The sequence below is a fragment of the Neopsephotus bourkii genome, unplaced genomic scaffold (genome assembly GCF_033783945.1).
Source record: "Neopsephotus bourkii isolate Nb327-2 ecotype Australia unplaced genomic scaffold, CSIRO-AGI_Nbou_v1 NB_1423, whole genome shotgun sequence".
NCBI lineage: Eukaryota > Metazoa > Chordata > Aves > Psittaciformes > Psittacidae > Neopsephotus > Neopsephotus bourkii.
In genome coordinates this window covers 1,675,567-1,701,694 of record NW_026901900.1, presented here as the reverse complement: position 1 = coordinate 1,701,694, position 26,128 = coordinate 1,675,567, and the positions used below count along the sequence as shown (strand labels likewise).

The 26,128-nt window shown below is 36.0% G+C and overlaps 1 protein-coding gene and 1 long non-coding RNA gene across 10 annotated transcripts in view; both read left to right on the top strand.

Moving 5' to 3' along the window:
* CNOT2 (CCR4-NOT transcription complex subunit 2) overlaps positions 1-26,128 on the top strand; it is a 94,212-nt gene that overhangs the window by 61,602 nt on the left and 6,482 nt on the right. For 8 of the 9 annotated variants that reach the window (XM_061368009.1, XM_061368010.1, XM_061368011.1 and 5 more), the window contains 12 exons: positions 6,273-6,339; positions 9,689-9,836; positions 10,460-10,642; positions 13,204-13,283; positions 14,426-14,551; positions 17,112-17,236; positions 18,013-18,133; positions 18,245-18,401; positions 22,283-22,344; positions 22,441-22,490; positions 23,274-23,374; positions 23,951-24,095. In XM_061368009.1, the coding sequence (XP_061223993.1) occupies positions 6,273-6,339; positions 9,689-9,836; positions 10,460-10,642; positions 13,204-13,283; positions 14,426-14,551; positions 17,112-17,236; positions 18,013-18,133; positions 18,245-18,401; positions 22,283-22,344; positions 22,441-22,490; positions 23,274-23,374; positions 23,951-24,095 (1,365 nt within the window). The remainder of the gene's footprint in view (positions 1-6,272; positions 6,340-9,688; positions 9,837-10,459; positions 10,643-13,203; positions 13,284-14,425; positions 14,552-17,111; positions 17,237-18,012; positions 18,134-18,244; positions 18,402-22,282; positions 22,345-22,440; positions 22,491-23,273; positions 23,375-23,950; positions 24,096-26,128) is intronic. The other variant, XM_061368019.1, reaches the window with a different exon arrangement.
* Positions 18,408-21,731, top strand: LOC133220151 (uncharacterized). The gene is made up of 2 exons (XR_009727649.1): positions 18,408-20,065; positions 20,263-21,731. It is a non-coding gene; the product is annotated as an uncharacterized LOC133220151 (long non-coding RNA).

The following is a 26,128-nucleotide window of genomic DNA, read 5'->3' as shown; positions in this document are numbered from 1 at the left end:
GTTGCTTTGCTCTGCTTGCTTTGTGAAACACATGGCTTAAGCATTTTTCTTTGAGGTGTGGGTTGCAATGCAAGAGTTGCTTTTTACCTTTCCAGAGTGTGATTAAACATTCTTTGCATGTTTCAGTGAGTACATAGTATGGGGTTTCTTTAGTGTTTTTTTTTCTTTTTACGAAAACAAAACCAAATTTTAAATTAATGATAATTGCAATGCCATTAATGAAAACAGTTGGAAGCACTTGCAAGGGATGAGATTTGAAACAAACTGAGGGAGTTTTTGTGTTTTCATGCAATTTACACTTTCAGAGCTTGTTGCCATTCTACCTATAGCTTGAATTTTCATAATAAATTGTGAAGAAAGAACAAAAAGTTTAGAATGTGAAATGCAGCCTGGATGTGTTTATCAAATAAAACAATACATGATAAACTAAATTTACTTAGAGAGGAAAAATGGGGTTTTATATTCTGTCACACAGTCTGCAAAAAGTATATATCTAAGTTAGTTATTTCACATCACTTTTGGAAATTAATTTTGCAATTGATGATGTAGTATATAATTTTCACTATGATTGAGTTTGTATTTAGATTATTTGTTTTTTTAATAGAAAAACGAAATGACTGTGGCAGATGTTGTTTCTGTACTTCATCTAAAAGCTATATTTTACTGCATCTCCATTTAAATCACCAACATATAATAGTTTTTGTGTGACAGCTTTAGCATTTGAAGTGGTTCTTTGGACCAGATTAATTCCATACATAAAATCATCTGCCTTTTCTAGAAGGGGGAGGTTATGGTTTCTTATACAATACCTCACTGAACATGCTTTATTGTAACATTAGTGGTTTATGTGCTCAAGTGTGGGTGGCTTTGGTTGTTTTGTTTTGTGGTGTTTTCTTGGGGGTTGTTTTTAGTTTTTTTCATATGCATCTGGTTATTTCATTGAAATATTTCCTTTATTGTCCTAGTTCTTGATTGCTTATGGCATTTTTTTTTTGTGACAGCTTTCAGTGAGTTTTCAGTAATCTTTTGGCTTATTAATACACTGTACCATCAAACTGAATGTATCTGCACAAGGAGAATTTGGTTTTAAGAGTTTTACTTTAATAGCAGTGTTAACCTTAAGTTAATAGTGTCATTCAGCAGTAAGATCTTGAGATACTGCTGACAACAGTGCATTTCTATCTCTTTGTGCTTCTGGTGCAACTGGTACAGACCGCCACAAGTGCGTGCAACTGGTGGCAGACCGTCACAACCATAATGATGAACTCTGAAAGTTTGAATAAGATTTCATTTATTTTTCAGTATTGTTTGGATTTATATTTCACAAATGATTTATATCAAAACCAGTTTTCTTTTGCAAATAATACTGTGCAATAATAAGGCTTTCAAATGTCTCAGCTCATCTCTGATTTTGAGATTTGGAAATATTTTCTTCTAACATGGGAATTTTGTGAGCACTGTATTAAAAGGTAGTTTTTCAACCAGAGGAGAACTAATAATACTACTGAAAACCTGCCAAAGTAAAGAAAAATCTGTGCGATTTTTCTGTCTGTTATTTGCTAGCTTGATTTATTATTATTTTTTACCTCAGTGTAACACTTTTTTCTTTTCAGGCTAAGGGTCAGCCGTTTTATTATTAAATAATGCAGCACAGTTGGCAGATACCAGAAATAAAGCAGTTCAAATACAAAATGATGCTGTTTGCACCTGTGAGAAACCCATCATTTATTGGGCCAGATACTACTCAGAGGCTTACTTGCTTATTCTAACAGTTTGCTTTTAGGAGTTGACTTTGTAGAGCTGGATTGATGTATTTTCACTTTGGCTTGCCTTATGTTTGAGGAAGTAGCTTTAAGCTATAACTGCGTAATGTAATAGCCTTGGCAGAAATGTTGCTTTACTGAGATTTCTTGGTGCCACTATGCCGAGGTGTGCTAGCACAGCAGTTACAGTGACAGGAAGGTCCTTGGCATAAGCCGGGACTTTGCTCGGGAGAGGCTACTGGGTCTCTTCCCACTACCTCCCTGTACTTTCAGGAAGGCTACAGCCTGTGTTTGACAGTCTCCCCGGAGGGTTGTAAACTGCGTCAGTTTTACACAGTTTAAGCAAAAGCTTGTGCTTTTTCCTCCGTGCTGTTTCCTTGAGGTTCTTGACACTCTTATATGAACTTAATTGCAGTAAACCCATCAAGAGGTAATGAAAGCAGTTACAGTAAAATCTCATTCATCACTAGACATAAGAAGTTTCCTGATAGCACATCAGAACTGAATTTTGATGTGGATCAGTCCAGAAAAATTTGGCGATGTGCTTCAATCATCAGTTGGTTTGAGTTTAGATGCAGAATCTTCCATGATCAGAACTGTTTGAGATTTGTGAGTAAAATGATGTTCACATCCTAGTCAACTGTCATCCCCTTAGTTCTTCAGTCTGCTAGCACTGATCATTGGTCCTTCCGTACACTAGCAGAATAAAATGCACCCTTCATGCTACACAAGGTCTTGACTTGATCGAGGATTATTAGTTACTGGTTTTAAAAAGTTGATATTGTACACATACTGCTAGAATATGCTGTTTGCTGGTGTGATTTCAGTCTTCTGGTACATTTTGTTTTTCAAAGGTTGCTACAGGTGTAATTCTTGGCATTTTTTTCCTAAAATAATGATTTTGCCAGCAGCAAGAGGCTTTAGTCACCTTAAGGTTAGACTGATTTGGTTTTTATTCAGGTTATCATGACCTTCAGTTGTTGTAGACTAAAACAAATTCAAGAGTGATTTCCAGCCAGTGTTGCAGGTACAGCTTCTGGAGAGCTGTGTTTTGTATGTTGTGTGCCTACTAGTCCAGTCAGATAAAATAATGATTGCAGAATGCCCAAAGGAATGTTTTTAATACTACCGATACTGTGTGTCTTGAATCTTCATTACCTCTGGTAGACCAAGTTTGAGTAGACTGTCATAGTCGCCCAGACTTTGTGAATGCAAATAAAGGTCCTGTTAGGATAGGCTGAGGTTTTAGCTAATTTAGTTTTGTTGTTAACCTTAGCTATATGGAAATAATAATAGAAATAAAAAGACAAAAATCAAACTGCCCCTTACTTGGCTGTGACACAGAAAACACTGGGGAGTGTTTTTTGGCATATTACAAAATAAACTAGGAAGAGAACAAGTGAGATACTCATACAGCATATTCCTTCTGCATGAAATTTCAGAAGTGATGCATTTAATCAGCCTGGAACAGATCCACAGAAATTTTTATTTATTTCTTGTGAGTTGTTATCTTTTGTGGTCCAAGTATGTTTTGACTTTAACACTACTTGTTAGACTTACTGAATGTAATACTGGGCCTTTATTACGGTTTTCAGTAACAGTCTCTCTACAAGTCACTTTGCAATTAACTTCTAATATGAAAGCAAATGGCACAGTATATGTGACCTACTTTGCAATATTTCAAAAGAAAATCCAATGTATAGTAAGCAGTGTTAATTAACTATTATTTGCCTCTCCTTTTAACTGTAAAGTACTTAGTAGTAGAAAATCACATAGTAGTGTAGAAGAGGTGGGATTCTTCTTCCTCTCTTTCAAGTAATCTAGTACCTCTTAGGTCTGGGATATTTTTATTTTTTTAATCCAAGTTAACATAAATAAAAGATTTTTATGCTAATGTTTGTACCATCTTCTGCTGATTCTATCACATGCCATCAAAGCAATTTTTGAATGCCCTGAGCAGCTGTTCTTATGGGATCTTTTTGGATTAACAGTTTTGCTTACCTGTCCCAAAACTATTAGTATTTTTTGAGTGTTGGTTATATCTCAAGTGTCTGGTTGGCTTGTTTTGTTTTTTTTTTTTTTGTTTGTTTGTTTGGTTGGTTGGTTGGTTGTTTTGGTTTTTTTTTTATTTCTGGAGGTGTCTCAGAACTTTTTCTCTTTTTTTTCCCATACAATTACAATTTGCGAAAGCTTGCAGCATGCTCTGGGGTTTTCCAACTTGTTGAATGTTTTTTACTCTATCAGTTTGTTTTATCAATGTTTAACAAACATCAGCTTGTTAATTTGTGTGGGGAATGTGCTTTTGAAGTCTGTCTCTCAAGTGTCCCTGCTTCAGCGTGCTTGGTTCATGTTGTAGAACAGTCTGGGTATGAGTGAATTTGATTTCTTCTGGATCAAAACAGGTTGGAAGAGATGCTCCAGGAGTGCACCAGACATGTTCCCTTGACTAACTGGCAACGGCTCCATGGCATCAGGTGTCTTAGTCACAGCTAACTTTAGTTAGAAATAAATATACAGTATGTATGTTAGGCCCTCAGGGCCAACTTGTTTGTTTTACACATGCATTCCTCGCTGCCTGCATTACTTGCTAATGCAGATGTGGCTTGTGAACTTGGCTATGTAAGTGCTGAGCTGAAGCCACTGGTAGTTATTTGAGGTGTTCTTTTTGTTCGCAGATAGTTCTTCGCTAAGGAAGGAGAACTTTGGTCCAGTTTGGCATATATGTTAGGTTTGGGGGGTTGGTTTTTCTTTTTTTTAATTTATGTTGGTTTGGGTTGTTTTTTTTTCTTTCTTTTTGTTTGTTTGTTTGTTTGTTTGTTTGTTTGTTTTGTTTTGTTTGGGGTGTGTTTGGTTTTTATTCTGCAGGAAGCAGAAAAAAAGTCTTAGTATTTCAGACCTCTTGTATATGCAAGTGTGGATGCTAATTGCTGTAGCTGCTTGCTCTCAAATATATGCACTTTGTTCAAAATATATACGAGCATATAGTATTTTGGGGTGAAATTTCTCACATATTTTGTGATGGTCTGCAATAATTGTCTGCTATCATTTCTCTTCTCTGGCCTTCTGTATGTATCCAGAAAATCATAAATACTTTGTGGTTTACAGACAAGAATGTTATGTTTGATATTTGGTGTCTATCCTGCACATAGTCTTTCTCATTTCTACCATCTAGATTTGGCCCCATTATAGACAACTAGCATAGAATCATGGAATGGTTTGGGTTTGAAGGGCTGATGCAGTTTATAAGGTTTGTTTGCGTTTTGCATCTCTCTGTTAAGTCAACAAAGCAGTTTGAAGTTTATTATAGGAAAAGTTATTTTGATTTGAATTCTTTACTTTCAAGTTGAAAAAGCTTGAAATCCCCTTAGGTGTAAGAATCCAGGCATTTCTTTCCTTGAAACTATCGTAAAATTCAGTCCAAGTCCAGACTACTGCTCTAAACAAGCAGACATTTGCCTACGGGTCACTCAGTATAAGTAGCATACAAGATTGTGAGCTGGAAGGATTAGGTCAACTAATAAATACCTCTTCTTGCTCCAAGCGACAATCAGCTATACCTTATGTTGATGAGTGTCTAATCTGGTCTTTAAAAACATCCAGGGAGGGATGTTTCAGTGCTTAACTTTTCTCAAGATTGCAAAGGACTTTTTCCCCAAATATTCACCCTAAATCTCCTGTTTTCTCAAATATATGAATGCCTTCTATTGGAAGCATGGAGAATGGAATCATAGAATTATTAGTTTATTCTTTTCCTCCTACAGCAGTGACGGGAAATCTGGCACTATGTCCCCTACCACAGTTGCCTTCTTTTTGGAGTATGCAAACCCAAATCTCAGTCTTTCTTCACAGATCCTGATTTTTTTAGATCTTACTTTTCCCAAGAGCATCTTTAGTTTGTCACATTTCACGTGTCATGTCTGAAAGTTGACAAAGAAGGGTTCATGGAAACATTTGATGATCTGTGATGTCTCCAAAGTGGGCATAATAGAGCAGGAACAATTATTTCTGACATTTGTGCATCTCACTTATTCATATGGTGTATACAAACCAGCTCTTAGGGCAGTACAGTATTATTTTAACATTGAAATCTTTGAAGTTCATATCCGTTTCTATATACCTGCTACCTCGCACTCATTTCCCACCTTTTGCTATTGTAACTGATAACAGCAAGTGCAAAGTTTGATATTACTACATTGAGCAGGGATTGCACTGCTTGTCTGATGCATGTTTTGCATGGGAAAATAACCCTACATCTGATCTAAGTAACTGATTATTCCTTCTGTAAAGATGGATCTCTTAGCTACAAGGGAGTTAAAACTGAAAGCATTTATCTTCTTCCTCTGTGCTATTTATCGCCAGTAGAAGAAAGTCTGGTTTTATACATGTCAATAAAAACTTACGACTTTACATGTAATACACTGTTAGAGTTAATTTTACTGTTGTAAACTGTCAGAGCAAAAAAGCACAATATCTTTGTGTCTTTAATAATCTTTTATTCTTACATTTTAGATGCTGGCATCACCATCAACATCAGGTCAGCTGTCTCAGTTTGGGGCAAGTTTATACGGGCAACAAAGTAAGAATTCTTTTTATTTGATGATTTGTTTTATGCTAAATAAGTTACGGTTTCATGCTCTTTGGATAGAGAACGTGCATACGGCTTTTTTTTTTTCTGGTGATTGTAAAAACAGTAGTATGTCTCCTTATTTGTGTTTTGGGTGTTTTTTTTTTTCTTTTTAAGAGACGTTTTTGCTTTGCTTAGTATGCATTTTTGCAATGTTTAGTATGCAGAGTGTCAAATTGACACTGTATAGCTGTTACATACCCAAATATAATCCTATAAAGAATGTCTGTGATGTAACTGTGACTCTCTGAAGGAAAAACTGAGTTAAGTGAGCTGGGCCAAAATGAGCCTAGTCAGAAAAATATGTAAGGAATAGAAGGAAATTACAGCTTAAATTATAACTGATATTTCATGCTCAACAGGAGCAAATTAAATCTTCTGTACATGCTTGGCAACTCTCATTTGGCAAAGAACTATGCCAGCAGGATTATTGCCTGCTGCACCACTGTTTTTTATCTTTCACACACCTTGAAGATTATTTTCAGCATCTGACACTCTTGTGTATACTGTTGCAATAGAAGACCTATAAAGCAACAGTCACAGTGTGTATTGATAGCCACCTAACTTCAGGGCCAGCCTTGAGAGCTGAACCTCCTTGTAACTGAGAGGTGTATGCAGAAAGTGGCTCAGAATATCTGAGTTAGGTACAGTTACACAAGTAAAAGGGATTTGTGAACATCTCTCTTTTATCACTGTACACTTCTGAATGTTTGCAACTTTCTTGCCAAGTGTGTCTGACTTGGATTCTAAGAAAAAAGTTCAGCCTGCTTTAAAGAGTATAGACTTTATCTGGATAAACTAAAAACATTGTCTGCTAGATGTGTGGCCTTCACAACTTCTTGGCTTTCTTCAAATAGTTTTAGAAATACAGTGGTTTTGTTCTTGTTGTGTTTCTTTTTTTACTGTCTCAGTGGCTGTCAGTGAGTGACCTGGTAATATACACTGACATTTGGTTATGCTACTGAGATTTATATGAACAGTTTCTGGCCAGTCTGGGAGTCATATTTGGCTCTTTGCTTTTGGGGTCCTGAATCTGGCACTATTGAACCTTTCAGCCTTAACTGAATAAAGATACCGAAGTAGTTTGTTCATTTTCTTTATCATAGATACTTGTTGCTTATTTTTAAGGTTAAACTTTTTCAGCTTTATTGTTCATTCAGTTGGTTGTGGTGCCTAGAGACACAATCTCTGTAACATGGAGACATGCATGGCTAGAAACTAGAAAGTAAATACTGTCAGGGTTCAGTTTCTACCAAGTACTGAGAAAAAGGGGCAAGAAACTTCTGTGTTGAAGTCAATGATTATGATTAAAATACTTTAAGGAACAACAAAGCTAATAATGCCTGTGTGCTTTTAGATTGGTAGCTGTCAGTCATTAAGCAGGATGTCCTGTTATATTGTTAATGTAGCTTAAACTTAACTATTAGGCAGGAAATTGGCCACTTCATTGATCAGCCCCCAATATAGCCCATGCAGATCTCTTGTTTCAAGTAAAAAAAGTGGAAAAAGGAAGCATAAGGGAAAAAAGATACTTTTTTTTTTTTTTTCCTTCTTATGGCAAATATTTCAGCTGCCCCTACTTGCCAGCACAGGAATATGGTTCTGCTTCGCTGTAACAGCCCTACACATTAAAGAATCTAGTTTAAAGAATGCCAACAGCGAGGAGTAACCATTAGCATAAAACTGGCTTTGCTGAAGCAAATGCTTGCACAAAATTAACCTATTATAATCATGTTTTTCAGTCTGCTGTATCTAGTTTGCAAGTATATACATTTTTTATTTACCACTTTATTTTTAAAATTCCATGTAATTGTTAATCAGTGTGAATATTATTTCTAATATATATTTATATTCATTAAAATGATTCTGATGCAGCAAATTGCCAAAATATTTACAGCGAACACCTTGATATAATCGACGTTTAATGAAGTCTTAGGAGGCTTGTTATTGCAAGTCAAATTTACCTCTGTTAATTCAGGTTAAGAAGTAGTGTGCGTGTTACTGCACAGTTCTTGGGTTGCAATTTGTAGGGAAGGACATGGACGGACAGCAGCTCTTAAAATGTGAGAGCTGAATGATGGGATGTTTCTGTAGACCTTGTCCGTGATGATAGCTGCAGCATATGCTATGTCTGTTCGTTGCAGTCTTAGTATTTAATCATATTATACACTGGCATATTCACCTGTTCTGCAAAGGTGATGTATCATGGGAGAGTGCTCATTCATTGATATTTGTCTTTTATTTGGTCTGCAAGATAGAAGATTTAAGTTCTGTGAGTCTACCTCAGCAGCCTTATGCCAAAGCAATAGAGACCGTTGCTGATAGCCATCACTTTTAGATGCTAAGTTCGTTTCTACTGATGTGTTGCAGTATGACTTTTTCTTCTCTTTGAGCATCATTCCAAAACTTAGAATCATAGAATTGTTTAGGTTTGAAAAAAAACGCAGAAAAGGGATGTGAGAATGACAAGAAACAAGTCTTGGACGTTCTAAGGCAGGGTAGCAAGTGGTTGTCTTTTGCCCTTCTGAGTTAATTTCTTTTTTTGCGTCCCTGAAGTGCTTACTTTATACTGTCACACCCAACTGTTTGTGTAGAAAACACTTCTGCTCACAGTGTTAAAAATCTCATTATTTGTAAATGCCAATATAGGGCAGTTAAAATTTTGCTTGCTTTCTTAAATGATTGAACTTGATTGTGGGCACTGAAGTTCTGTTACCAAATAGAAGCAACTTAAACTTTACAGAGAGCTGGCCTAAAATGTTGCTTTTATTGTCCTAAAAACAATGTTATTGGTAACTAAATATTCATAACTTTTTTTATTGAAGGTTTGCATAATTTTCAACAAGACAGATCAGTGTTCAGGACAGGTCAATGTTCTAAATATTGGCACCAAATATATACCAGTTTATGCAGAAGTAATCAACATGTTTCTTGAGTGCAGTTACTAATTTTCTCAAAATGCTGTCTTTTTTACGATAATTACAGATTTCCATGTCCTTATCAAAAAGCTCAAAACTGAACCATTCTCTACAGTGTACATCTCAAAGGAAACAAAATTTTGCTAGTTGCTGACAGAAATTCCTTAAAGAGCCTTTCTAATATTTAACAGAAATAGGGCTAAATTTGAGATAGTTGAGCTTCTACTGTGCAAAGAGGGACTTAGATTTCACAGTGCACTTTCCTTCAGTCTTTACACTTTTTTGTAGGTTGTCAGCATAAAGTGTTTCCATCTACACCTGATGGAGAAGACTTTGTTCCTGATTGCTCTGTATCTCCACCCCTCTGAATTTTTTTTCAATAGGTGCACTAGGCCTTCCAATGAGGGGAATGAGCAACAATACCCCTCAGTTAAATCGCAGCTTATCACAAGGCACTCAGTTACCGAGCCACGTAACGCCAACAACAGGGGTACCAACAATGTCACTTCATACGCCTCCATCTCCGAGCAGGTATTTATTGTTAGCCGATATTTCTGCCATTGTGTCTTTCTGCAGAGCTCTTGTTAAATGTTCTGCATATTTTGCCTCAACTACTTTACAATCTGTTTAATTGAAAAAGAAGAAAAGTAGTTTCTATTGACCATTGTGTGTGTTAGGGAAAAAATACTGTTAAACAGTAAGGACTTCCTGTAAGACAGTATTTGATTTTTGTATGTAAAAGACAAATTGCTGGCAAATTCTGCTTCAGAATGTAAGAGGCTGGTTTTTTTTTATTGTTCTCGTAAATGTACAGTTAAAGTTTTTGTATCGGTATCGTACACTGTATAAGAATATTAAGAAGGTAGGTCTGAAGTGCTTTTTAAAAAAGGAGCTGTAACACCAGTTCAAATGCATAATACTTAAATATATATCTAAACTTGACCAAGGACTTGGCTAGTATGTAATGGGTCATCTGGTATTTCTGAAGAAATCCAAAACTACATTAATTATAGAGAATAATCCAAACATGCCATATTGACGCTAAGCACAAATTAAGTTACAACAGCTCAGAGTCCATCCTAGGTTAGTAATCTAAATGAGTAACCAAATACTATTGTAGAGATTCATCTCTGTGGATGGTTTTTCTCTTTCAGGGGGATATTGCCTATGAATCCTAGGAATATGATGAACCACTCCCAGGTTGGTCAGGGCATTGGAATTCCCAGCAGGACAAACAGCATGAGCAGTTCAGGGTTAGGCAGCCCCAACAGAAGCTCTCCAAGCATAATATGTATGCCAAAGCAGCAGCCCTCTCGACAACCTTTTACTGTGAACAGGTAAGACTATTTAGTTGGACTGTCCCTGTACAGTCACGGACATGTTTAAATGCTGCTCTGGAAATCTAATAGAATTAGAACAAAGCCCAAAAGTTGCTTCATCTGTTCTTGTCTCCTGGCAATAAACTTTGAAGATGCTTTTAATATTCATACAAGCTTTTTGAGGCCTTTAAGCTAAATTCTGTTTCTGGCTACTGAATTTCTACTGTTGCTTCTTTAAAATATGTGGTGTTTCTCTTGTGTTCCCAAGTTTGGTTTTGAAACATATCTTGATGTTTGGGTATATGAATCCATTTAAAGACTATTCATCTGTGAGTTTGGGAAGAAATGTGGCAAGATTTAAAAACACAGTAGTTACTGTGGAAGAATAATTAACTGATTCAGACACAGTGGGGACCTAGAATTTTACATCTTTAAATTCTGGAATAATACAGACAGTAGTTTGCCATTTGTTTAAGAATTTGTTGGTCATTTGCCTAAAGCTTCTCCATCACTTCTGCCCTTTCTAACTCTGGGCAGGATTCTAACAACTCATTAGGCTTTAACTGTGTTTTGATGCTGTATTTATGCTTAGTTCATACTGATAAACTTGTAGTAAAAAGTGTGTCAATTCTAATTATTTAGTGTGTGTAGTCACAGCTTTGCACAGCTGACTGCTTTCCAGGCTTCATTCCACAGCCTCACAATCTCTGTGCTCCCAGTTTTGTCCTTTTTCTCCCTTCAGGCCTTCCCTAGGAGACTGACTCTTACGTGGAGCACAAACAAGCTCATGGGAGTCAGGTGCCACCTCTAACCCAATCTAATGTTTTACAAAATGGGTAAAGGACTAAGGTCACCAGCTATCTAAAGCTTGGTCAGGCTATGTAGTTCTGTGGTTTCACACTGAAACAGGCTTAAAGATGCTTTTACCAGTCACAGCAATAGAAATTTTTTTAGCAGTGGTATATGTTCTTGGAGTAGAAGACTTTGTGTCCTGCTTCTGATTACATAGAATTTGCCTTTTCTTTCCTGTGATGTATAGTGACAAGTAAAGATACAAAGATTTTTAAAAAAAAAGGTAATATAAAAAGATAATTTTAGATTTTAAAGTGTTTTTGAAACCTGAATATCACAAAAGGTTGAAATAGTAATATACTTAAAAATTCTGCACACAGAGGACAACGATTTTGGAGATTGAAATATGTGTAGAAAGTACTCGTACCATTCGGCTGTAGGGTACATAATAAAATCCCTGTCTATAGGAGCATTTGAATGAAAATCCTCATCTTGCACTGTTTGCATTGCTTATCATTTTCAAGAAACTGTAACTTTTACAAATTGAGAAGGGAATACGACTGAGACAATGACAAGTTCATATTCCACAGTTCATTAGCCTATACCAGGATAGCAGTAGTTATCCCTGCAACTCTTAACATGGTTATTTCTAATCTAAAAAGAAACAAACAAAAACACCCTTGCATGAGAAATGTGATCTGTCATAAGGCTCAATTACATACCCTCAAGATAGAGTTGTATCCTTTTGGTGCACTCACCCAGTCTAGAATTCACAGATGGTACCAGGAATGTGTTTCTTCAGACATGTGAGGTAGCAAAGATCTGAATATCTTTCAGATCCACCACCTTGGGGAAGCAGGGCAGGACAGAACCAGTCTTGGCTAGCTGTTCCCTTTCTTGATATTTCAATCCAAAATGAAGCTTTTTTGGCTATTTCAAGTTGAAGTTAAATGCTTCAGATTTGTAACTGTGGAAAAAGACCCTGTAGGGAAAATTTCCACTAGGAAAACGTTTGCCATTTTTAGTTACAGAAACTGCTAAAACATCAACTTCCATCCTGTTATGGGGAAAAAAATGCATGTTGTGATTTCAAACAGGGCAGAAATTCAGTTTCACTCAGCTGGGGCCTACCTTTGGGTTTCTCAACATCTCCGCCTTGCACAGAATGAAGCGGATCATTTGGAGGGTGCTTTTCCAACGATAGTTGTCCTATATAATATTTAGATGTCTTCAAATGTTTTTGCCTGGCTATATGAAACTTTAATATAGTTGGTGTCCTTGTGTTGCAGAGACCATCCCTATGCTCATAGTAGTACCATATGTACATGATGATGATTGGACACCGTAACTGATCAGCTTACAACTGAGTCATTACAAACTTGATCCCTTCCATGATCCAGCTTCACACCTGCAAATGAATGGATTGCCGCCTGACTTTTCACTATTGCGTTTACTACCGCTGCATTTTTCTATATGAAATTGAGTAAAAATCAAGTTTGCCATAAGTTGTTGATTGGCAGATGTCTGAAGACACAGTGGCAATTAAAAAAACTAAGTTAACTTGAAGACATTCCAGTTGTCTCGATTGAGCAGTGCCTGCTGCTGCTGCTGCTCAGAGTTTTCAGAAGTATAAAGGAAAATCATTAAAAACTGAGTTTAGGCTAATGGGAGTTGCTTAAGCTTAAAATAACTTAATTGTCTTGAGCTTTTTTTCCGCTTAATGGCTTCCACTGGGAATTACAAAGTATGTATACCCTTTTGTTTGACTTCCTGGATTTTTTTCACAGTATGTCTGGATTTGGGATGAACAGAAATCAGGCATTTGGAATGAATAACTCCTTATCAAGTAACATTTTTAATGGAACAGGTGAGTTTATTCTGATTAGTGTTGGTCTTAAAATCCGGTACAGAGATTATTTTTTTTTAGTAAGTCTAATTGAAAATACTTTGTTTTGTTGGAGTGCAACTTTGTTCTAGTTTTTAGTTGTTCCGTAGAAATGTTGCTCCAAGAGCCATGCTATGAAACTGTTACTACTTCATAACAGTGAATTTTAATACTTTTAATGACAAAGGGAAGGTATTCTGTCGAATACTCGCTGTACGTCACATGTCTATAGATAACATCTAGTCAGCTAGAAATGCAAAATAGCTTATAGAATTGAAGAGGGGATCAGAGAAAAAAATATTCTTTTTCTACAAAAAATTATATAGGGTAGGAACAGTGGGAAAGCATTTTCTGACATCTCAAACTCCTTTCAAACAGCTGGTTTATAAAGCAGTCCCTTCAGTCAGGCTGTTTCAGTTGTGATTTTTGTCTGGCAATTGCTTCTTCACCTAAATTTAATGAACTAAAGAGGGGAAAATATCCTTGTTCATAAATGCCTTAGGTTTGTCCATGCTGACGTTTCTGTAGGTGGCTGTATATATGAAGGAACTTGAGGTGCTGGTGACATCACAGAGTGGAAGGGTTTGGGAATCCCTTGGGACCTTGTGGCATCATTATAGACTTGCAACTCTGGCTTGGCCTATGTAGTATTTTCTGTTGCAAATCAAAAAATGTTCCCATGCAATTTGCACTGCATTGGCTTCACAGCTGCTTCAGCTTTATCTTACCTTATCTAAGGACAAAATAGTTCCTTGACGCTTCTACAAATATGGGTTATTCTCTCAAATTTGTTCTTGGTACCTCCTTAAATTTTAAACAGGCTACCTATCCTAGTATTGTAATTTTGATAGCCTGTATTTTACACATGCAGTCTGTAATTCAAAATGAGTAGACCTTGTAACTAAATGCTGTTGACTAGCTATTGTTTAAAAACAAACCCTACACACCTTGACGCTCTTCAGACTAGTCTCATAACACAGAGGCTGTAGTTATTTGTAATAATTATACTGAGAGTAAAAAAATCACCTTGAAAAAAGAAGATATATCCTACATTTATCTTGTATATAATGAAGTCTTAGAGTGAAAAAGCTTAAGGGAATTTAAAATACCTGTTTTTATTGTAGATGGAAGTGAAAATGTGACAGGACTGGACCTCTCAGATTTTCCAGCACTAGCAGACAGAAACAGAAGGGAAGGAAGTGGCAATCCAACTCCATTAATAAACCCTTTAGCTGGAAGGGCGCCCTATGGTAAGACTATAGTTTTGAAAACTCTTTGAATGAAATTGGTATTTGCTTGATTGTCTTACGAACAACAAAAAAATCAATAGGTAGTCTTCTAAAAAATGCTGACACTTGAGCTTCTAAGTCTCATTTAAAAAAAAATAAATGTCTCTGATTGGAAATACCCCTCAGGATTTTCTAGTATTGGAACTCATCTGCTTTAGTTTTACTTTCAGTAGAAGCTGTTGGGGGGTTTTGGCCTGTACAGTATGATTTCTCTGAAGCTACTCATCCTAGACATTTCTTGGGTAAAAGCTTGCTTTCTCAGTGCATGTGCACAAGAACCATCAAGGTCTGAATAGTAAATTTTAGAAATAATATTTGGTTACTACAGGTGTTACCGTGTCAAAAGTCAGCAGCTGTAAGCATACATATTGTCTCATTTATTGGTAGTACTTGCTGTAGTATTCACTGTCACTCTTATGATGGACCTCAGATTTAAAAAAAATAACATGTAAGCATGAAGTGTTGCCAGTCAGATTCCAAGTTTGTGTCTAATATAGTTACTGCTGAACAGATTAAAAAAATAACAAAAGGAAAAACTTTAAGGTGGGTCTTGAAAAATACCAGGTAAGCTTAGCCTGAGCCACAATAGTTCTTTTTTATTGTCACTGCTTTTGTAGATTTTGTCATGCATGTTGCATCAGCTACTCTAAAAAGTTGCTTTTATTACTGAAATTTATTTTTATACTTGTAAAACTTCCAAGAAAAAGTAACTCAGTGTTTTCTAACTATAAAAAAGGTAGTTTTTTTTCCAAAGATGTCTCCAACTTTAATGGGAGAGAAATAATAGATACTGCATTATCAAGAGGAAGTAACCTCATGGATTGGGCATAACCAGGGCTCTCTGCTTAAGGTGGTGGTGAGAAAGAGCCGAGTGAGTTAAAATGAAGTGCTAAACACACACAGTGGGAAGTCACTATCCCAGACTGAAAAGTTACACTGAGAGTGGAGAGCTAGTATGGCTTGTGTTTTGCATGAGAGCTTGTCTGTCTGTGAAAAAGCCATTACATAGGCAATTGATAGAAGATAGGAAGGAGATCCACACAGATACAGTTCCAACATGGAGCTGGTGTTCAACATTCAGGAGCACCGCTGCATAAAAAAAAAATCAGTAATTGCTTCTGTGCTTAAATGCTTTCCCCATTTTGGTGCTAGAGTAGCTGTTTGCACAATGGTGTGGTGAACCAGGAAAGAAAATTCTCTATCTGAATAATTATCTTGAGCATCTGTTTAATGCAGGGGATGGTTATGTTTGTAGAAACTATCAAGCAATGGGGATATGAGGTGCACTGGACACTGTCTTCAGGAACAAAAAGTTGAAGAAAGTTTGAAACTGGGCAGAGACATACTTTCTTCGTGCTTAGGTTATTCAGGAAAATTAGACTTCAGATAGCTTTTAGATAGAGAGTGTGCAACACAGTTATTTCATTATCAGTTTTAATTCATCCAGTGGAAGAAGTGGGAATAACTCTGGGTGAAAAGGGTGAACAGCAGAAACCAGATTAACGCAGTGGTTGTTTTGTTTTTTTTCTGAAATAAAGGAACTTTTATCTCTAATTTCAGAATACTACACTAATAAGTAATCTACTGAACTATTTTAGATCCTACACAGCTATTAAGAATCTTTGAAAAACAGGCCCTAGATGTCCTTCTGTTTTCTCTTCCTCTAATGCAATGTTGTTTGCAAACAAATCACTGTAATACTTTTCTGTCTTTTCACAGCAGAGTATTTGCCCTTGGGTGCGTGGTGTGGGGGCTTTTCCTTGATGTTGGGTGGTTTGGGGGTTTGGTTTGGTTTTGGGTTTTTAAACTGGCATTTTAAAAAAAAAAAAAAGGTTGCTTTTCAGTAGTAGGAATCCATGTTCCAATGTGACTGGCCTACTTTTTTTAAATTAGGGTCAGAGCACTGAGAGTTGCAGGCTAAGTGCTTTCAGTTTTCATACTGAACTGAAAGTAGGAGTCGTTCTTATGTCACAGGCAAGTATTTCATTGGTGATATGTTCTGTTGCAATGGATGGCGTCCTTTAAGAATATGTGCTTCTAAGGAGATTATGCTAAGAAACTCTTCATGCAGTTAGGGGATGGAGGAAAAATGTGTTACAATCGTAAAAGCAGTATGTCCTTCCTTCATCGGTAGATTTACTTAAATACCGCTTGAATAATGCCTGTAAAGATGATTTGATTATTCAGACATGCAAAACAGGTGCTGTTCCTGGTAAAAGTACTGGGCTTCGTTCTTAAAGCAGTGGATGTGTCTATGAATTTAACCCAGAGTGTTTCTTAGCTCACACTTAATAAGAGGCTTTAGTCTAATATGTGTGGATGTTTTAAATGAATATGCTTTGTTTTGGTTTACTTGAGTTTTGGTGGTTTTGGTTTTGTTGTTTGTTTTTTTTTTTTTTTGAAAGCTGTTTCTGCTGTACACTTTGCACATGGTAAAAATGGACAGTAAGCAAGATCAACAGCAGGAAATACTTTACTTAGCAGTCATTTCATGTTATTCCTGCTCTCATTTTGATGATAGTTGGAATGGTAACAAAACCAGCAAGTGAGCAGTCCCAGGACTTTTCAATACACAATGAAGATTTTCCAGCATTACCAGGCTCCAGCTACAAAGACCCAACATCGAGTAATGATGACAATAAATCCGTAAGTACGCCTTATTCTTTTGGGTGTGTGTATTACTTTTGATTATATTTTAACGTGAGCGCTGACTATATTTGTACTATAAAATTTTCAAATTTACCCCCAGAATTAGTGAGAAATTTTGCATAAGCAGCATTTCATATATAGCTATATATATATGAATTATATATATACACTGAATACAGTAAAGGAGGAGGGAGTAAATGTGATGATGCTGCGTTACTGCAGACTTGTTTTAAAGAATAGTAAAGAGTAAGAAATAATAATTACGGAGATTGGGCTCTTGGAGCGCAATCACAGTTTTCTTGACAGACATACTGTTTACATCTCTTGATGATTGCAAATGTGCCAACTGTATGTTTCTTGCGCCTAAAATTAGCTTGAGTTATTATTTGTTGGTATGTCTTGGAATGTTATGTGGGAGTAAAATTATGGTGAAAAATTTATGATGTGATGAGTCCAAAATACCGTGTAGTCACAGACACTTGGGATATCCATTGTGTATTCAAGCTCAGGTGTAAAACATTTCTTATCCTTTTAGACTGTAAGCTGTTGGCTCATTAATAGTTACTACTGTATGACGGGTATACTTTAGGGAGTGGTAAACACTACATAAGGTTTGTCAGAAAAAAGAGCTTCAGCTTGGTTCCATTTTAGTGCCTAATTTACTGAGTGACTTGACATACTGGTTTGGAGTGCTTGACTGAAAGATATGGTCAACGGATTTCTTCATTTTGGCTTGTTTCCATCATACCAACTCTGCAAATCATTTTTCTCAGAATTTGAGTACATCAGGCAAAACATCATCCAGCACAGATGGGCCCAAGTTTCCTGGAGACAAAAGTTCAACTACGCAAAACAACAACCAGCAGAAAAAAGGGATCCAGGTGTTACCTGATGGTATGTGTCATTCCACTTTTTCTTCTTGAAAAGTTTTGACAGTCATTTAGATCACCTTGTTGATTCCTCCAGTTCTTGAAAGGATAAAATTAATTTGTTCTTTTTGCCCAGGTCGGGTTACCAACATTCCTCAAGGGATGGTGACGGACCAGTTTGGAATGATCGGCTTGTTAACATTCATCAGGGCAGCAGAGACAGATCCAGGAATGGTACATCTTGCATTAGGAAGTGATTTAACAACACTAGGTCTCAATCTCAACTCGACTGAGTAAGTTGCTGTTTTTTAATACTATCTTCAGTTTTAGTTTTATTATGCTGTCATTCACAATAGGCTCACATGACTATCAAACCCACTAGATATTTTGCCAATAAGATTTGAAAATGTAACAACAGTAAAATAACATTTTCATGAACAAAAGAATTGTGCTTCAAGGCATACCGAGATCTTGTTATGTGAGCTTTCAGTAAACCTAGTGGCTTTGCTTGTTCTCATAACTTCTTTAGAACTTTCTTCATGGAATTGACAGTGAGTTTTTAATAATTTCATGTATACATTATTTTTCAAATAATAGTATTCCTTGAGGTAAATTTGATTTATGTTAGTATAATAATGAGTAGAGCATCTGCACCAAATATTAATTTAAATGAAAATGTAGTTTTATAGCTAACTTTTAGTCATTCAGCTCACTAAAGTTTACTCATCTAGGCTTCCTGTAGAGGCAGTAGGGAGGAGAGCAGTTATTTACTACACTAATGGTAAGTGCTTAAGATAGGTGAGATGAATCACTAGCCCAGGGTGTCTCTGTCTTTCTCTGCTAGTTACAGAAGGAACCTACGTCATTTTGGACAAAACGGGTGTCTTCTGGGTGACTGTAACAGCGAGAGAAATTTAATGTCTGATATTCTTGACTTTCAGCTGATAATTTCCCATCATTCTGTTAGCAGATTTTTACATAATGTCAGCCTTATTGACAAAATAGTGCATGTATCTTAAGGTTTGCATGTAAAATATTAACAAACGAAAGACCAAACAGCATACACATGCACAGTTTCCATTTTTCACAAATTTACATGGAGCTTCATACAATCAGGAAAGATTGCTGAATGTGGAGATGAAGTTGAAAGGGAAAGCACGGGAAAAATGGTTCCTAATTTTTCCCACTTGAAATAATTGGCATTAAAATATATATTTCTTTCTAGAGATGTGAACTTTTAGAAATTGTCACTTCCAGAAATTTTTTCTGTAGAGCTTACATCAAACCTTAGTCAAATTGGTATGCCACTGGCACTTAGGACAGTTGTTTCAAAATAGTTTTTAAATTAGTTGTCTGTAGTTATTTGCAGAACGTGTTACATTAACATAGTCTCTTCTTCACTATAGTGTTAGTCTTGCAGGTCACTTCTCTGTTGAATCCAGTAGTTTCCCCACTCCCATCACTTCTCCCACAACATAAAAAGAATGCATAAAGAACAGTTATGCTGGCCTGGGGTTGCTGCTTCTCCTTGGTAGTCCAGGGTTTACAGCAGTGACAGGGAGACTGGTCTGGATCTACACAATACTTAAGTAATTTACTGTTCTTAGTACAGATTGCTGAAATTTAATTTGAGCTGATCAGCTGAAAGTAGAATGTCTTTGCTCACTAAAATAATTTCAGGTACATCTGTATCTGAATTCTCTAGTTGTTCTTAGCACAGGTGGAATCCAGTTACATTGTTTGGTTATGCAGCTACTTTCTTCAGGTGTTGGTATGCAAAATAGGAGTAGTGATAATATTTTTGGTATTTTATTAAATGTTATTCATTAGTTTTAATGACTAACATAAAGCTTAAACTTAACACATTATTAGAAAGTCTACATAAAATCTCACAGGTTTATGCAGCACCTCACTGCAGAGGAATGCTAAACATACTTTGCCGTGGTAACTTGTAGCTGTTTTCAATCATAGAATCATAGAATAGTTAGGATTGGAAAGGACCTTAAGATCATCAAGTTCCAACCCCCCTGCCATGGGCAGGGACACTTCGCTCTAAACCATATCACCCAAGGCCTCATCCAGCCTGGCCTTGAACACTGCCAGGGATGGAGCATTTGCAACCTCCTTGGGCAACCTATTCCAGTGCCTCACCAGGTGTTATGCACCTTCTGAATACAGGCAGCATCCAAATTATTAGTGTGTGCTTGTATATGGATGGTATATGTACCTGGCATGCTGCTTGCTGCTTTTCTTCAGCAGCTGTCCTGTAAATAGCTGGATTTTTAATTAATATTTAATAACCCTAAATAGGGTAATTAGGGTCTGGGATGGAGGGGATGGAGTTAACATTTAATGCAGACAGTTCTATATCAGAAAGTTGTTTTTACTTTATGCTACAGAAAAGCTTTTCAGACAGGTTGTGCAGTCCTCAGTGTCTGGCTTGCCATTTGCCTTCTGTTAAACATCCTTTGCTTGCTTTATGAATTTTCATTTGGAAAAGTAAAAGCATTTCACAGGTGGAAAGCCAGAATTTTTGCCTTGTGAGGTACTTCTGATGGTAAAAGTACCTGTCTGACTTAAACATTCAGCACAATAAATGTGCTTCTTAAAAATAAAAATTTGGAATTCTGTATGTAGCTCTAATGATTTGAATTTTAATCCCCATAACTCCTGGTTTTATATAGATTTTCTATGCAGGTAGGTTAAGATTTATTTTGGTTGTTGAAGAAATGATTATGTATTGCTTTATAGTCCTGTATCTTTGTAAAGAAATATGCTTTTTATTCCTTAGGATAGCTTAAACTGATACATAAAAATGAAAAAGATGGCATTACTTTGGTTAATTCTTTAGAGATCATGTAGCTGTTTGTTCAGGTTCTGAAGCTTTCTGAAATGTTCGTCAAACAGAGTGTAGGCTGTCCAATGCCTCCTTGAAAAATGTTGAAGTACTTGAGTTTTGTTTGTATTGTAGAGGGAACACTGTGCACAAACACTTCATTATTATTTTTTTTTAACTGCATTATCTCTGTAAAATCCTGGGTTCTTTGCCCTAGGGAGCCAGACTTCTAGAGCACACATGACATTCCTCTTCTTGGGATAGCACTTATCCATGCTTTCAGTAGAAAGAATAGTTTCATTCTTTTCTCAACATCTGCAGATTTTTGCCACCGGAGTCTTCATTCAGGCTGTAAAGCAGAAGTTTTCGCCAACAGTAAGATTAGTTGCTCTGAAGTGAGATGGACACCACTTGATCAGTGTAGCCTTTGGCCTATATAGTTCAGCTGGGAGTTGGTTGTTGAGGTGACTTAATAGGTTTTCAGTATTCTTATAGTCATTATTAGGTCTTTGACAAGAAGGAAACAAAGATTTGATAAGGTGTACCATACTCAAGTTTCATTTACAAAACTTGCCATAATAGTGTGCTGTCATGGATAATTAAAAGCAGGCTGTATTAATCTGACAAAAGTAGGTTTTGCTCAATCCCTTTTTTTTCAGTTCTTTACCTGTTAATTAGAAAATTAGTTCCTTGGTACTTCAGTCACTGCAGTGGAGTTGGAAGATTCATAATTTTGTCTTTATGAAACTAATGGCTCCTTTTTAAAAATATGGTAGCAAAAACTGTGTGAAAGAAAAATGTTAAATCTTAATAAGCTTATGTTCATGTTGTCCTGAGATTTGATTTATTTGTCAACACTGAAATTTAGAAGAAGAGTAAAATCTTTACTAGTTAGCTTAAAAGAAAAGTAAAATCTGCCAGTATAAGCTTTTCCTTCCCTTTTAAATGCTAGGCTAATAAATCGGAACCCAGCAAGCTTGTGGCAGCTGTTCCTATGCAAGTTGAAACCCTGTGTAAAATTGGATCCCTGGAATGGGTTGGGATCCCTGGCACCCAAGTTGAAAGAATGATAGATGAAAAAGGAAATCTTAACCTTGTAGATTCCCGTGACACTTTAAATGCAATTTTACTCTGCATATTAAAAAGAAAATGAATAAATGTAACTGTTATAGGAAAGCAGATACCTAATTTCCTTTTCTCTTTCCTTCTCTCCCCAGCTAGTGATTTTGGTTGCATGATGTGGTTTTTTAGGCTTGTATGGCTGGTTATGGAGTTTTTGTGGTTGGTTGGGCTGGGTTTTGTTTTTAATTTTACTAAGCTTGTGCTTCTCTTTTTCAGAAATCTTTATCCCAAATTTGCATCACCCTGGGCCTCATCACCTTGTCGACCTCAAGACATAGGTAACAGAGAAATAACTATTTCATTCAATATTAATATTTGCAAATTCTATTCATTTACATGTCTTAATAGTTTCATCAATTCCGATTCTTTTTTAGACTTCCATGTTCCATCTGAATACTTAACTAACATTCACATTAGGGATAAGGTGAGTATGTGTGTATGTGTGTATTTTTTGTTAATTTATTATAGTAATTTTCTAGATTTTTTTTTTTACACGTAATTAATCTTCAAAATCAGTGCGGGTTGTCCTCAGTTGTCTGGAGGACACTGGTGCAGTAACTGGTTAGTTGGACGCATCATGCACCCATTCCACCTTAAAAAAAGGGAAGACAAAACTGAGAATGGGCATGGTTAGCAAAAGTTTCTTACAGCCCATATACTGTAATTTTCAAATGCCATATTAAATCAAGATGTTTCTATAGAGGTGAGGTCAGAATTGTAGTTCAAGATATTCTCACATTTATCTGTTGCATTCCATATCTACATGAATTGGGATTTTTTTGATAGATATGTTTCCTTTCAACTTTTGCAGCTCTGTAAGAGTGATCATTGAGAAATACTGTAAGAGATTTTTGTAATGCTACTTAATAGATTTTGAAGTGGGAAAATACAAGTAAATGTTGTTGGTTGTTTTGTTAAATAAAAAGTAGCTGAGGATACACAAAGGCAGAAAATTCTGTCTTGCCAGTTTGTTACTTCTGTTTATTTTTCTGTTGTATCCTTCAAGTTGTAAAGGTTAACTATAAAATCTAAGAAAACTGGATTGGTTTAATAATTATTATTCTTGTTATATTAGAGTATCATTTGCAACATACATAGCATGGAAGCACATTCTGGATGTATCCTTATGTTATTTAAGTGGGATAGTATGTCTTAAAACATTTATCTGTTGTGATTTTTCATCCTTATTTTCTTCAATCTTTTGCAGCTGGCTGCAATAAAACTTGGCCGATATGGAGAAGATCTCCTGTTTTATCTCTATTACATGAATGGAGGAGATGTATTACAGCTATTAGCAGCAGTAGAGCTGTACGTTCAAACTGTTTTGTCAGTCTTTTATGATTTAATGTATTGCAGTAATGAAGTAATAGATGTAAAAAACCCAAACCCAACAAGTCAGAAACTGAAAACAAAAGCTTAGTCAATCTAAAGCTGGAAAACTTTTAACTTTATTTTTTTTCTTTTAAAAACCTCCTCCAACCTTGGTTCAATTTTGTGCCATTTTGTTTCATTCGTATAGTGGAAATCAAAAGCTTGTCTGTGAACTTTGCATTATTATGAAGTGCTATGAAAAAGTGGCAGGTGCCAGTCATTATTAAGCATGTAATGTAACTGTCTCGAACAAAACAAAACCCAGGAAATAATCGTATGAGTGTGTTGTTTTAACCTACCCGACTTCTAAAAGTTTCATATGTGATTAGTTTGAGATGTAATAAATCTGTGGAAGAGGTATGAGATCACAGGTGTAACAATGTCTTAAAAATTTTGTTTTGCTTTTTAATATATTGTGCAATTTTAATTGAAACCCTTAAAATTTTTGTTTATTAAGTCACATTCAGATAGCTAACACTAAAAATTATTTTTCCTTCTAATTGAAAATTAAAGATTTAACCGGGATTGGAGATACCACAAAGAAGAACGAGTATGGATCACCAGGGCACCCGGCATGGAGCCAACAATGAAAACCAATACGTACGAGAGGGGAACATATTACTTCTTTGACTGTCTTAACTGGAGGAAAGTAGCTAAGGTATCTGTTTCCCGTTGTGCTGATTTCTTAAGTATGTCAACCATGTATTTTTAGAAAAACAAAAGCAAAACTCAACCTCTTCTCCCCCCTACCCCCAAATCTCAACCATTTTAACCTTCTGTTGTTTAAGTTCACTATCTTAATTTCTGATGTGTGAGGGAATAAAGACATTGTAAAACATTGGCTTGCTTGTGGGAAAGGAGGAGCTGTGTCTCTGTTTCCAGTTTCCTTTGGACATACAAGGAATTAGAACTTCTATTATGAATTTTGTTACAATGAAAAGCTGCTTTCTTTTTTTTTTCCCAAGTACAGAATTATAGAATTTAAAGCATTATTTTAGAACTTGTGCTTGCAAGTATTTCATTATTTTGCTTTAGAAAATCAAGTAGGGAGCCAGCATATCTCACTTTGGAATTAAAAATGGGGGTAGGATGAGTATTACTGTTTTTCAGGTACTTTCCTTGAGCATATTGCAGAACTTCTGTGCTCTGTTGTTTAAACATTAGAGTATTTTGAAATAAATCACTTCTTTTAGGGAGGAGTCATGTTTTCGTGATACTTGTTTTCTGTATTCTAGGCCAAGAGGCTAAGTCTTCCCTTCAAACTTTTCATAATCTGTTGTTCCTTTCTGTCCATAAATACTGTCAGTAATGATCACCTTTTACTTCTTAGCTGAACAATTGTAAAGCATTGCTCTTCATTTACTCCACCACCCCCAAAAATAATTAATTTCCAGTATCTTCCAACTTCTAAGACCATCCAACTTCCAATTCTAACTTTCAGCCTTTAAGACCATATCATACAATGTCTTTTGCTGGCTGGATTGTGATTCCTTTTCCCTGCTAAAGCAAAGATTTTTCTAGTGCCAGAACACTGTCTTGAGTACATCAGGAGTGCTAAAGTTCACTAACTGGCAAGAGGTGTGCTCTTCTGAAATTAGCTGTTGGACAAAGTGATGCCTTCAGCTTCAGCTGGAGCTGAAAAAAGATAGATTCATGTAATACACGTATACATACAAGATTTCACCTACCTAGAGTCTGAGTTAAACAATTTGTCAAGAATCTTATTACCCATTTAAGTTTAGCTACATAAGATCTTACGGATCTGGCATGATTTTGTTTCAAGTTTTGGCTGACATGTTGGGTTCATCAGTGAAAGAGGAACATAGAACTTCCATATAGGTCACTCCTGTAGGTCACAGAATTATCACACTCCTGCTTTTCTCTAAAAAAGCACTTAACAGATCAGACCAGATTAATCTTGAAGCCTTGCACTTACAGATGTGATTCCAGCATGTTAAAACTATGTTTTGTGGTTTCGCATCCTTACATATTTAGTTTAATCAGAAATCTTGTCACCCGGAGCCAAATTCATGATTTTTTTTTCCTGAATAGGCATTTTATGTCTGTGAGCAAGTTGCATCTATGCACTTGGAGATTGTGAAATATTGCATTAAATAGTTACATGTCTGTTGATGTGTTTTTAAACATGAGCTTTAAATTAAACGGAATAAAATTCAGTGTTCTCCCGTCTGTATATTGAGATTTGCTGTCACCTAGAAATTAACTGGATATAATACTCTTTTTTTTCTTTCTTCCCCTCTCCCCCAGTAAGTTTGCTTAGTCTGTGCGAGCTCACCTCAGAAATGAACATTTTAGTTGCCCCAAGTGATACGGGAGATTATTCGGTCCATTTGTTGGTATAACTCATTGCCTCTTCTGCCTTTCTGATCATAAGGACCAAGATTTTGTAACTGAAGTTTTTAATGGCAAGCCTGACTTGTATGGCTTTTCATAAATGCGAGGTAATTCCAAAACTTCTAAGCAAAAGCATTACTCCCCTTAAATAAAAAAAAAAAAAAAAAAAGGCAAAAAAGCAAAAAACAACCAAAACCTAAAACAGAAGGAAAGTTAGGAAAGTTTTAATTTGTTGCTTGGTATACTTCCTTAGGTTTCCCAAGACACTGTGAGAAGCTACCTTATTATTACATAAGATAATCAGAGAGGAAATAAGTACCTTTTGAAAGGACAGAT